The 12,255-nt window shown below is 32.2% G+C and overlaps 1 protein-coding gene across 1 annotated transcript in view; it reads left to right on the top strand.

Moving 5' to 3' along the window:
• The window catches only part of LOC129235240 (exostosin-3-like), a 30,973-nt gene extending 21,360 nt beyond the window's left edge, over nucleotides 1-9,613 (top strand). Inside the window, 4 exon segments of the mRNA XM_054868952.1 lie at nucleotides 776-903; nucleotides 2,477-2,621; nucleotides 6,543-6,671; nucleotides 9,404-9,613. Coding sequence (XP_054724927.1) covers nucleotides 776-903; nucleotides 2,477-2,621; nucleotides 6,543-6,671; nucleotides 9,404-9,613 — 612 coding nt within the window.
• The last annotated feature ends 2,642 nt before the right edge of the window (nucleotides 9,614-12,255 follow it).

Raw genomic sequence — 12,255 nt, 5'->3', positions numbered from 1 at the left:
CCGTTCTTGAAAGGTCGGAAAATGATTCATGAATTTCTAAATCATCATTCAAATAAAGGAAGACACTTGCTCATGTTTGGGAATGTGTCGAGTTTCATCAAATATTTACTGAGAACCAGTGAGATTTAAAAAATAAAATTTGTTTTTCGATTTGCATAAATTGAATTCACTCAATATTTATCATTCTGCTCAAAAAATTTGGGGGTGCAACCACACCCTCTTAACCCCCCCCCCCTATTTGCAGTCTTTGGTTTGGACCAAAAGGAATTGGTTGTCATCACTACTAACGGTGATGGCCTCACCAACTTCTTTTTCAAAACAGTACGTTCCAATGACAACACCGATCCGAAATCTGCGTGAAACGGTAACTCTTTGTGGCTGTGAAGGACTACCACATCTGTTATAAAATGAGTGCTAACTGTGCAACCCTTTCCCAAATGTACACTCTTTTTGATAATAAAGTTTTATTATTTGGACATGCTGCTCAATTGTATAACTTGCCGTGGTGATTTGGCATCAATGACTGTATAATAAGCAACAGATTAGACAGACGTCCCCAAAACAGCATAGCTGCCACAGGCTGCCAACCCCTACCCATGCCGATTGAAAAACCCTTTAGTTAAGATTAGTAATTTTGTGTACATATACAATAATGTGGTTTTTATATGAATCTGCCCCTTTCAATTTTTATTTAATTGAACAGGTTCATGTATTTTAATGTATTTTGTTGCAAATATTTTTTTCTGATAACATTATCTCTTTATGTTTCATTTAGGTTATTAAAGCAAAGAAAAATAGCTTGAATAATCGTTTCTTACCGTATGATACTATTGAGACAGAAGCTATATTATCTGTTGATGATGATGCCCATTTACGTCATGATGAAATAGTTTTTGGTTTTAGGTATTTTACATATCATTTCATTCAACTTTGACTATTTTTAAATTTTTTGCACACTGTTTTTTTATTTAATCATTGAGAGAAAAAGAGTTGTACCCAAAAAATTATCTAAGATAAATTATCTGTATGGTCAAACCTGTCTATTCCAAAACTCATAAGACAGAAGAAAATTTTGAGGAAAAATGTTTCGAGATATTGAGGCTTTGACAAAGTTATAAAAATAGATGATTAACACTCTGTATTAAAATCTATCTATGTTAATACTATCAGTGAACATTTTACTATGTACTACTTATTGTGTATTGCACCTGTATTTATTGTTCCATAAAGTTAGGTAGCTACATCTTTTTTGTACATTAGCAGATTGCTCTCCAAAAATGCTAAGATTTTGACTTTGTCATCAGTAGAAAAGAGTCTTCAACTTTATTTTCTCACTTTCCATGTCTCATTTATTTTATTAAGTGTTTAAGCTTTACAATAACTAAGCAAAATTAAAGAACAAAATGAAATGATCACTATGGTCTACAAAGCAGAAATTCAAAAAATGAACTTGCCAGTTTGCATTGCAACAGTTGACTTCAACAAGACACAAGCTATAGTACAGCTTGAGGACTTTGTATTTTCCAGGGATGACATTTTAGTTCCTTTGAAAAAAATTAAAGAAACTAAGGCTCCGGGACCAGATAATATTTATCCAAAAATTTTAGTGGAATGTGCAGAGGAATTAGCAGGTGTAATTGTAAATATTTTCAATGCGTCTTATAACTTGGGGACAGTGCCAGAGGACTGGAAGCTGGCTGACATTACACCGCTCTTCAAGAAAGGGTCTAAAGGGAGTGCGAGAAATTATAGACCTGTGAGTCTAACTTCGGTGGTTTGCAAAATTTTTGAAACATTGAAAGATAGTAAAATTTTTAGAGACTAATAATCTATTGACTAGTTTTCAATACTGTTTCAGGAAAGGTAAATCTTGTGCACCTAATTTATTACATTTCCATGACAAAGTTACCATGGCTTTGGACAATAAGAAGCCTGTAGATGTTGTTTATGTTGATTTTCAAAAAGCTTTCAATAAGGTACCACACGTTGCTCTACTTAGCAAATTAGCTGATATAGGAATAGGAAGGAAAACTTTCATTTGAGTAAAAAACTGGCTGACGGGAAGGAAGCAAAGGGTAATTGTAAGGAGAAATCATTCTAATTGGAGTGAGGTGTTAAGCGGGGTTCCTCAAGGATCAGTGTTAGGGCCTGTTTTGTTCATTGTTTTTATGAACGATATTTATAAAAATATTTCTGGGAACATGAATTGTTTTGCTGATGATGTCAAAGTTCTGGGGAGTGTAGAAAATGAAGAACAAGCAAATCAGCTGTAAGAGGATCTAGATCATATTACGGAGTGGGCTGATAAATGGGGTATGGCTGTTAATGTTGGGAAATGTCAAGTGCTACATTTAGGACATGGAAATAAGTGTACACTCATCATTTTGAATTTTTCTACTTTCAAGAGAAGCTCCAGATCCCCTGGACCCTCTCCTTAGCTATGTCATTTTGTTTTAACTCTGCTCCTATCTTTCAGAGTTTGGAGAGAAGCAAGGGAACGGATTGTTGGTTTTCCTGGTCGTTACCATGCTTGGGACACTTTAAATGGTGGTTGGCTATACAACTCAAACTACTCTTGTGAGCTTTCAATGGTTTTAACTGGAGCTGCTTTTTTCCACAAGGTAAGTTTTTATGTAGTAGTTTTTTAGTTATGCAGCAAAAATTACATAATTTAAAAAGAAAAAATCATGTATTTTGGTCTCTCTCTTTTTTATTTTCAAAATTGAAAGTCTCCAAAATTCCTTTCTACTTTTACATTATATGGAGTCCTGAAATATGAGGGCATTTTTAAAGTTTTGGCCATCCACATATTTATTCACTTATCCTGTATTTTCTTTATTATTTCATTTTTATCATAGTTTTACATTGAGGCAAAATCTTGGACTTTTTGAGGGACTGAGAAGAAAAACAAAGGAGGCAGGAAAATGTTACATACAGGTTGACCAAATATTCTATAAATGGTATAAAATAGTTTGAAAAAAGCAGATTCATACTCTAAAAAAATATTTTACAACTTGTGTATTTTATGAAAGTTAATTACATATACAAATGCAGAATAAAATACTTGCAAAATTGCTGGTAAAAATTTCAATAATAATTTTGCCTGCCTCATAGCAGTTTGCTTTAGTCTCAGAAAAAGTACTCTCACTCTGTACGTAGTACTAACTGTACTAGCTGTAGGTTCTGTTCATGTGAATCATATTGGACAGTGAATAGATCGGTGAAAGTGCAGTTCCGAATTTGCCTGCACATACTTTCTCTCTCTAACGATTACTCATCTGATATTTCTCAAACTGCTGAGGTGATAAGATTTGCATTGCAATCCATGAATGCTTCCAAATAGAAATCAATATCCACAAAATCATCAATACTCAGTATATTAACCTCTTGATCAGAATCCTCATAGCAGTATTACTAGGAATCCATATCTCATGAAATAATGATCAATACAGTTTTGTGTTATATTATTTCAGGTAGAGGATAAGAAATGAAATTCTTCTAACACAGTATTAATTTATTATGCATATTTTAATGGTCTGAACTGATAAAAATTATGAGACATACTTGAAATCTTGTTTCTTGTTTCAAAAGAAATAAGAGGCAATATTTGTCATAGAAAAATGAGATAAGTCAAGTTGACACAATTTTGATAAAACATTTAAAGTGAAAATGCGGTGAGAAACGTAAAATACGGTATGAAATAACACTAACAGCATTGAAAAACCCAGGGAAAACTCTGTACCTCAGAGCCAGAATGATATAAGTCACATTATGATAATTTTACAGTAGAGAGGAAAAACTTCTTTCTGGCCCATGCAAAGGATGTTAGTCGCGCTCTTTAGATGCCTGGTAGAAAATTTAAATGGATTTTTTAAAAAGAATTCCATTTACATGGCTTGGCGCAGAATAGGCTTCTGCATACAATGCACTAATAAACAGAAAATTGTGATTTTTGGACTTAAGTCATTCTGGTTCTAAAGTACGGAACTTAAAATGCAGAAAACCATTAAATTGGACTTCTACTGTAATACAGTGCATGCATTTGATGTAGACATGATATTTGCAGTGGTGCCCAACTAGGGAGGAGGGTGGTCATGGCGCTTGCTTAGACTGTGCAATTGGAATTTTTAGGGGCGTAGTCATAGACTAATAATAAGAGTAGACCGAGCTTTCCCAGACTTGCTGATAAAAAAACTGGTTCATGGATACATCATGTGACTGGTGGAAGGCTTGGTGAAGACTTTGGCAGCATGGTTGCTAGATGGCAACATTATCTATAGTTTGGTACTCGTCATGTATTTTAAGACGTAATGTGTTTTCATTATAATTTTTTTCCAGGTGCAGAGATTGAACTGTTTTTCTTTTAGTTATGCATTATTTTCAAATTAGTAATTAGTTTTTGATCACAGTTTTCTTTAACTTTTATCTCATTTGGAACGCTACGTCAGCGTTGGCGTGAATGTAATGGCATAAACGTTTTGCGTTAACACAAAAATGTACTAATCGGTATCTTAAATTGAAATTGTAGGTAAAAAGCTTACCGTTTGCCGATTCTTTTTGGGCGCTTGCATCTTTAATTGCTTAGAGAGAAAATGCACAATACTATATAAACAAAAAACTCACTATATTAACAAAATATTTACAACTTACAATAACAAATTTACAAATCGGACTCCATAAAAGATCATTCTTCCGTGTTCCATCAATTCTATTTCTCACGGGCGTTGATCGTCTGCTACGATCAACGCCCACTGTTGCTAGGATATCCACCAGTCACATGGTTTGGTTTATGAGCAGCAAAAGGGTTGCCATAGCTCGGTCTATTCTTTTTATTAGTCTATGGGCGTAGTGTAAGCAGGGCCGCGCCATCCCACCATCCCTATGTGCAGGGTCGTGCAGCGCACGACAGTGCCAGAGTCAAAAAGGCGCCGAACTCTACCAATCAAAAATGCTCCAAATGGGGGGAATATCTCCAACCAAAAAAAGAAAATTGAACTTTTCATTGTATCCAGGGCCCGATCAAGCCAAAGTGATACCCAGGCTCTGACAAAATTTGGTGCCCCTCTCACAAGAAAATCTGCACATTTTTCATGTGGAAATTTTCAAAAATTGGAAGAAATAAAGAAATTTACCCCACTTTGGTGCCCAAGTCCATGGACCTACCAGACCGTTCATCTGGCCCTAATTATTTCCAATGGTGGCAGTGGAATTGCACTGCTCATTGAAACAAGCAATCCTCTCGCTGCCTATCTAGAAGAAAAAAAATATTGTCCTGTTGTGTCTAAACATGATGTCCAAAAGCCCAATCCTTTACATTGAAAAAACGTGATGCTAATTAGTGCATAGATTAGTATTTTTCTTCCTAATGTAGAGCCGTGAATGCTATTTCGGTATGTCTGTAATATACGAGGCGCAAGAAATATCTTACTTGTGCGTAATATTTGTACATTATAGACACCAACTTTGGTTAACATTTTAGGTCCAAAAAGTAACGACTTGACCATATTTACTCGGTTCTCCCCCCCCCCTTCTTTTTTCTTTGAGTATTTGTGTCAAAGAAAGAGCTTGGACAATGTATTTGTTTTAGACATCATAATCAATGCTTTCTGTGTTTTTGAATTATTGTTTTTATCTGAAAAGATTTCAGTTTGAGATTTTAAGACGGGATAATATCCTGTTATGTTTTTACTAGTGTTTATGTTTTTTTATGTCATAAAAAGTTGATTACTTATTCATCAATTAGAGATTACAAAGATATTTAGAGTACCCTTAATTTTAATACTTAAAATATTTTCTTTTTTCAAAACGCATCAGCATATCAGAGAAGCGACTGAACTCGATATAAATTTGCGACATGAAGTAAAAACGTACATTGTAATCCAAACTTAAAGACACATTTTTAGAGTTTTTTTAAATAAAATAAATGCCAAACATATTTTTTCTACACCATACTTGTCTACAAAACGTCATTCCAGTTGTTAACTATATTTTCGCTGAACGTCAATGCATAAGAGACATCCTAAAGACATTTGTACGATGGTGCCGATCAGGCTTGGCATGGGTCTGAGTGTAAGGGATATTTTTCTCTTTGGGGAAAGGAATCTTTGTAATATTTGAAGGATGGGCTCTTGAGAGTACACTAGATATTTACATGATCTAGGAACAAAAATCAAAATCGTCATCATATTATCTTCAAATTTTCTTAATATCTTCATGATTAAGATAGTTTTGTTTGCTATCCCCAAGAATAACACCATTGACACTAGGCAAATATTAAACGGTGCTCTAATCATGTATAACTAGCTCATGTTTATAAGATAACTCTATGTAATGTATTTTATGCATAACATGCAGTAGTTAATGAAAACATAAAGGTAGCTATTTTTTACACATATTTTGACACTTTAAAAAGGCTTTCTATGTATCATACATTTGTGTTGACTACAAGTTATAATGGCTTTAAATTTATTGTCAGTTATAAAAAGTTAAAATGATTCATTATTTGTGGCTTTATGAAAAATTTTCTTTGTTTTTATTTTCAGTATTATACTTATTTATACAGCTACTCGATGCCTCAAGTTATAAGAGAAAAAGTTGATGAATATATGAACTGTGAAGACATTGCAATGAATTTCCTTGTGTCCCATGTAACAAGAAAACCACCTGTAAAAGTGAGTTCTTCTTAACTTTTAATTTTGCATTATTTTTTTACTTTGTGCCTAGACATGTAAAAAATAATAAAAACCTTCCTTTTAAACAACTTTTTTCTTTAAACCTTATTTAAAAGAGTGAAAAGTATGACTATGTAATTTTGTTTTCTCCTTTAAAACTATGCTTGAGTGTATTTGTTTGATTAGATAATTGAAAAACATTTAACATATTTATTCATCCAAGTATTTTCATCTTGAAAAAAGAGCAGTGTAAAAGCACTTATTTTACAGAAAATGAAGATATCAATGATTCTGCATGCTGAAAATTTTACTAATTTTGTTGGAACAGAACTAAAAGTTGATTCAATATAAAGTATTTATTCATCCTAGTATTGTCATCTTGAAAAAAGAGCATCGTAAAAGAACTTATTTTCCCAAAAACGAAGATATCAGTGATTTTGCCCTATGAAAGTTTCACAAATTGTATATGTGAGCAGAATTGAAAGTTGATTTATATAAAGTTGAAATATTTTGCGAGGTTCTAATTTGTTGCGATTAATGATAAGCTCATGAAAATAAAAGCCTCACGAAAATAAGTGCTTGTACAGTATTGAGAAAAAAATTACTGCCCAAAGAGGTTGATGCATCTTCAAATTATACTGTACTATTTTTTAATTACTTTGATTTCCTTCTCTAAAACGTAATTAAAATTTAAAACCATTTTAGGAATATAACTTTGCTTTTAAAATAACAAAAAAAAAATGTTATCGCATTCTGAGATTTAAGTAAGAGGTATTTCCATAATAAAACAAGCCTACTATAATCATGTACCATGATTTTCTGTCAACAGCCAACTCTCCATCTCTTACAATCATGCCTTTTTAGCCTACAAAACAGATTTTTGAAAATTTAGTTTTTCTTTTCTTTTCTTTTTTTTTTTTCTTTTTTTTTTTTTTTTGTAAAAAGTAAATAATTAGTTTATATAAAAGCAAAATCATGTACTCCAACAGCTATGTACGATGCTTAAGTACATTACAACTTCTACTGAACTTTTTACTATCAGGCATGTTTTAAATTCAACTGAATTTTCCAATATTTAAATGTAGGAGAAGCAAATCATAACAAGTGTAGGTGGCAAATTATTTTTGCTGAATGACAGAAACAAAGATTGATTGGGGTCAAGAAATAACTTAGACACACATGATACACCATAACTTTAATGCTAATGAAAATATTACGACCAAACTTCAAAATAAATATGAATACATTCTTTCGTCTAACATATTTACAAATTTTCAAAGTGTCTACCCTTAGGATTAATACAGAGCTTTAAATGTGTGACACAATTTTCTGCTCTGGGCTGCAACTCACTTTACTGATGCTTTATCCTATGCCTTGATAAGGATTTCTTGTGGGATGCCAAAATTTTAAGAGGTTTAGCTCACACCCTTGTCTTTGTGAAGGATCAAACAGAATAATCCATTGGGTTCAAATCTGGGGAATATGGTGGCCATTCTTGAGCTCCAATGAAGTCCAGAAAATGTGTCTTGCACCACTCTTGAGTGCCTTTAGCTCTTTGTGCAGGCGTGGAATCCTGTTGCAAGGTCCGTCTTTTGTTCCCAAAGAACTTTTGCAACCAAGGTGAGACAACATCTTCCAAAATGCATTTGTGATATGTTTCTTGACTAATTTTATCCTCTGATCAACAAAAACAGGTGATATTTTCCCACTAGCACATATCCCCCCCCAAACCATTAGATTGGGGTGGTAGATGCAGTTTAACTGTGCAAGAAGGTCCTGGAGACAAGGTTGTATGCTAAACTTCCTAAAACTTTGGTATCCCTAAATGAAAGGGATGGGATAAAATATCAGTGAGTTGCGACCCAGAGCCGAAAATATTGTGACACGTTTAAAGCTCTGTATTAATTCTAAAGGTAGCCACTTTAAAAATTTGTAAATACAGTCAAAACCCTTTAATGCGGACACTAACGGGACAATTTTTTTTTTGTCCGCAACAGAGGAGTCTCTGCAGGACGGGTTTAATAGTATTATTTGCCTTGGAATCGGGGGAATTAAAAATTGTCTGCATAAGAGGGGTGTCCGTCAGGAGGGGTTTTACTGTATATTTGTACCTATTCATATTTATTTTGAAGTTTGGTCATAACATTTTCATTACCATTAAAGTTATGGTGTATTATGTGTGTCTAAGTTATTTCTTATCACCCTGTAATACTGTAGTGGTTTGAACATGTTGTTGAACATGGTGTATAAAGATTCTTCACTGTATTTCCATTGATTTTTAACTCAAAATGTTTTGTGAGCAGCAATTTTTCTTCTTTGTATGCTCACCATACATGTGTAGCTCACAATAATCATAATTGCATTTAAATGTTTTGTGTATAGCATGTTCGGTCAAGTTTCACAGGTCCTGTTTGCTTAATTGGACCAGCCAGTTATTAGGACCAAGATGGTCCTATTAACCGGAATCGACTGTGATGAATTTTCTCTTATAGAAGAGTATTTGAATTTTTGACAATTTAAAGATCTTTAGGATTAGTATTTTTCTGTCTAAATTGCAGCACTTTAGATCATTTAGTTATGAACAACAGATGTAATTTCAAACTCAAAAATTTCTATACTTAATTATCTTCCAATTTGCTAATTTAAGCTAAATTGATTAATTTATTTGTTATGATATGAAGAAATCTTAATAATGTTTTTTTACTTTTAACTTAAACTTCATATTTTTGTAGGTAACCTCTCGGTGGACATTCCGATGTCCTGGATGTCCTGTATCTCTCTCTGAAGATGATACCCACTTTCAAGAACGTCATAAATGCATTGAACATTTTGCTCGAGTTTATGGTTATATGCCATTACTCAATACACAATTTCGAGCAGATTCTGTACTTTTTAAAACACGCATACCTCATGACAAACAAAAATGCTTCAAATTTATTTAAACTTATATCATAAGTGTTAAGTTCAAAATGACTAGTTTGTTACTAATTCATTTACAGTATTAATATTAATTTATATTGATGCCTTTTTTATATATATATCTCTTGAGATTTCAAGTCTTATAATTTAAATTGGAAAATCTCAGAATGAAATGATGTATGCCTTTATATTCCTTTATAGTACTTAAAATCTCATTTGCATTATAAAAGTTCTCCATAGATTTCTTTCTGAATAAAATGATCTGTTACAGGTAAGGTCCCTCCTCCCCCTCAGATTGCTTTCTGTTTTTAAAGTTAAGAAGTTATATTGCATAACTAAGACTTATAAAAACTGTAAAAGCTGCCTGGATATCAAAATGTCTTTTTATTTTTTTAAATAGTTAAAAAAATCATGAACTGTTAAAAGAAAAAATATAATTTTTATCCAAACATAATCATTGCATTAGCATTTAGTTTTGTAGTATGCATTTCAAAATGTTGAAAAAAATATATGTTATGCTTAAAAAAATTAGCTAGTCAAAATTGTTAATAATTTTTCATTAATTTAAAAGTTTTTTTATTTTATTTGTTTTGTTAATGCCTTTTTAAAAATGTTATAAATGTATAAACAGTAAAAGGCCCTCCTTAAAAATCAAGTCATGTACTGTCGGCCCCGCTTAATCGAATATCGTTGGTTCCAAAAAATATTATTCGTTAAAGTGGGGTATTTGGTTAAGCAGGGAACTTTTATTTACCTTTCTAAATTGATAACATTTGTCTTAAATCGTAATAATAGCTGCTCAAGGTCTTTTGGGAACACTTTTCCGACTCCCATGTTCCCCTCCTCGTCTACTGTATCGTACATTTAATATTCATCATTGTCTAAAATGTGTATTATTTATTTGTGTTACTTAATTATCGACTGCACTATTTTTTTTTTTTTTTGAATGGCAAAGACAAAATAAATTTGATTGAATTGTCAGAATGTTTTGATGGAATATGAGTGTTTTTCTCGCCCATTGTCAATGATAAATATTACTTTATATTTTAGTGTCAATAATTGTTCTTAGTTAATTTCTTTCTAATAATCGAAATTTTTCTCAACAAAAATACTTGCGAAAGCTGATTAATATTATTCGATTATCTGGGAAAATGATTCTATTGAGCGGGGATCTTTAACATTGCGTTTACGGGGGGAAATCTAATTCTGGTAGGTTTATTTGTATAAGCAGGGTATTCATTTATCCATTACCCGATTAAGCGGGGCTGACAATATCTTGTGTTTGTATATTTATTTGTAAATATTGTTCAATTGTTTTGCCAGTTAAAAGCAATTTTTTCCATGTGCCAATTTATTTTAGTCCTTTATTTATACCTTGAACATTTTTAAATGGGTATGTTTTTAGTTTAAATAAATGTTTAATACTAATTGTCTATTATGTGCCACAGTTGTCTTATAATGCTTAATGTTGCAATCAGAAAAAAAAACTATTTTTCTTTCTTTGAGTATTTAGTCAAGAATGTAAATTTTATGATTTACATTCTTGTAAACCTTTATATCTGCTTAAAATCATACTTTTAAAAAATTAATTTATGCTCCTATACTTTAATTTTTAATTATCAAAATGCCCAAATTCATTTTCAATTTTTGTCTATATTACATCAAAAATATTGAATGTAGAATTGTAAAAATATTTAATATTTTTTTTCCCTTTCTGAACATGCAATTCATTTGGGAATGTATAATAATTCAACAAAAGCATTTTCTTAGTATGCATGTGAGGGTGTGCATTAGTAAAGAGAGATATTAGTGCCAAAAATGTGCAATATGATTTAACATTTTAAGAAGTCATTTCTTAATTGTTAACAATTACCAATATTTCACTGTTTGTTATTTAAAATGATTGCATTAGATACATGTATAACATGATTTGACTCTAGAGGGGTAATGTACTAATAAGTTTTTAATGACATGAAATAGTGTAATCAACAGCTTTAACAATCTTAAACACAGTTCTATTCAATTTTGATATTGTGAGCAAAAGAAAGGTACAATCACTTTGTAATGATGCTGATTTATTGTCTATGGCTGGGTATAATTTGTTTAGACAAGATAGAGTAGGTAAAAGAGGTGGTGGGGTTTTATTTTATGTAAAGACACTTTAACTTGCAATGAATTGGTAATTGATGATAAACCTAATGAGATTGATATGATTTGACTGGAGTTGATGAGCAATAAGGGCAAAACATTACGTTTAGGGAACATGTATAGGCCACCCAACTTAAGCCAGGGTCAAGATGAACAGATGTTAAGTATTATTAGTGACATTTCAAGCAAGGGAGCAGTCATCATAATGGGAGATTTTAATTTTCCAGGAATTGATTGGGATGGTAACTGTTTCTTAGATTAAATTGTAACTCAGGGTACTCGACAGGACGTGATTTTGGATCTAGTTTTCTGTGACATGGAAGGTTCTGATCAAGGGTTATGTGTAGGGGAACACATTGGAGATAGTGACCACAACAGTATTAAGTTTGGGATTAAATTTGATATGCACAAAGTAGAGAATTTTAGGTTTGTGAACAATTTCAGAAATACAGATTTTGTGCCACTTATGCAGAATTTGAAAGTAGTTTTTTCTTCCGAATTGGACAATAGCGATGTG

This window comes from Uloborus diversus, chromosome 1 (assembly GCF_026930045.1).
Source record: "Uloborus diversus isolate 005 chromosome 1, Udiv.v.3.1, whole genome shotgun sequence".
Lineage (NCBI taxonomy): Eukaryota > Metazoa > Arthropoda > Arachnida > Araneae > Uloboridae > Uloborus > Uloborus diversus.
The sequence above is the reverse complement of the archived record's forward strand: the minus strand, read 5'-3'. Positions and strand labels throughout refer to the sequence as shown.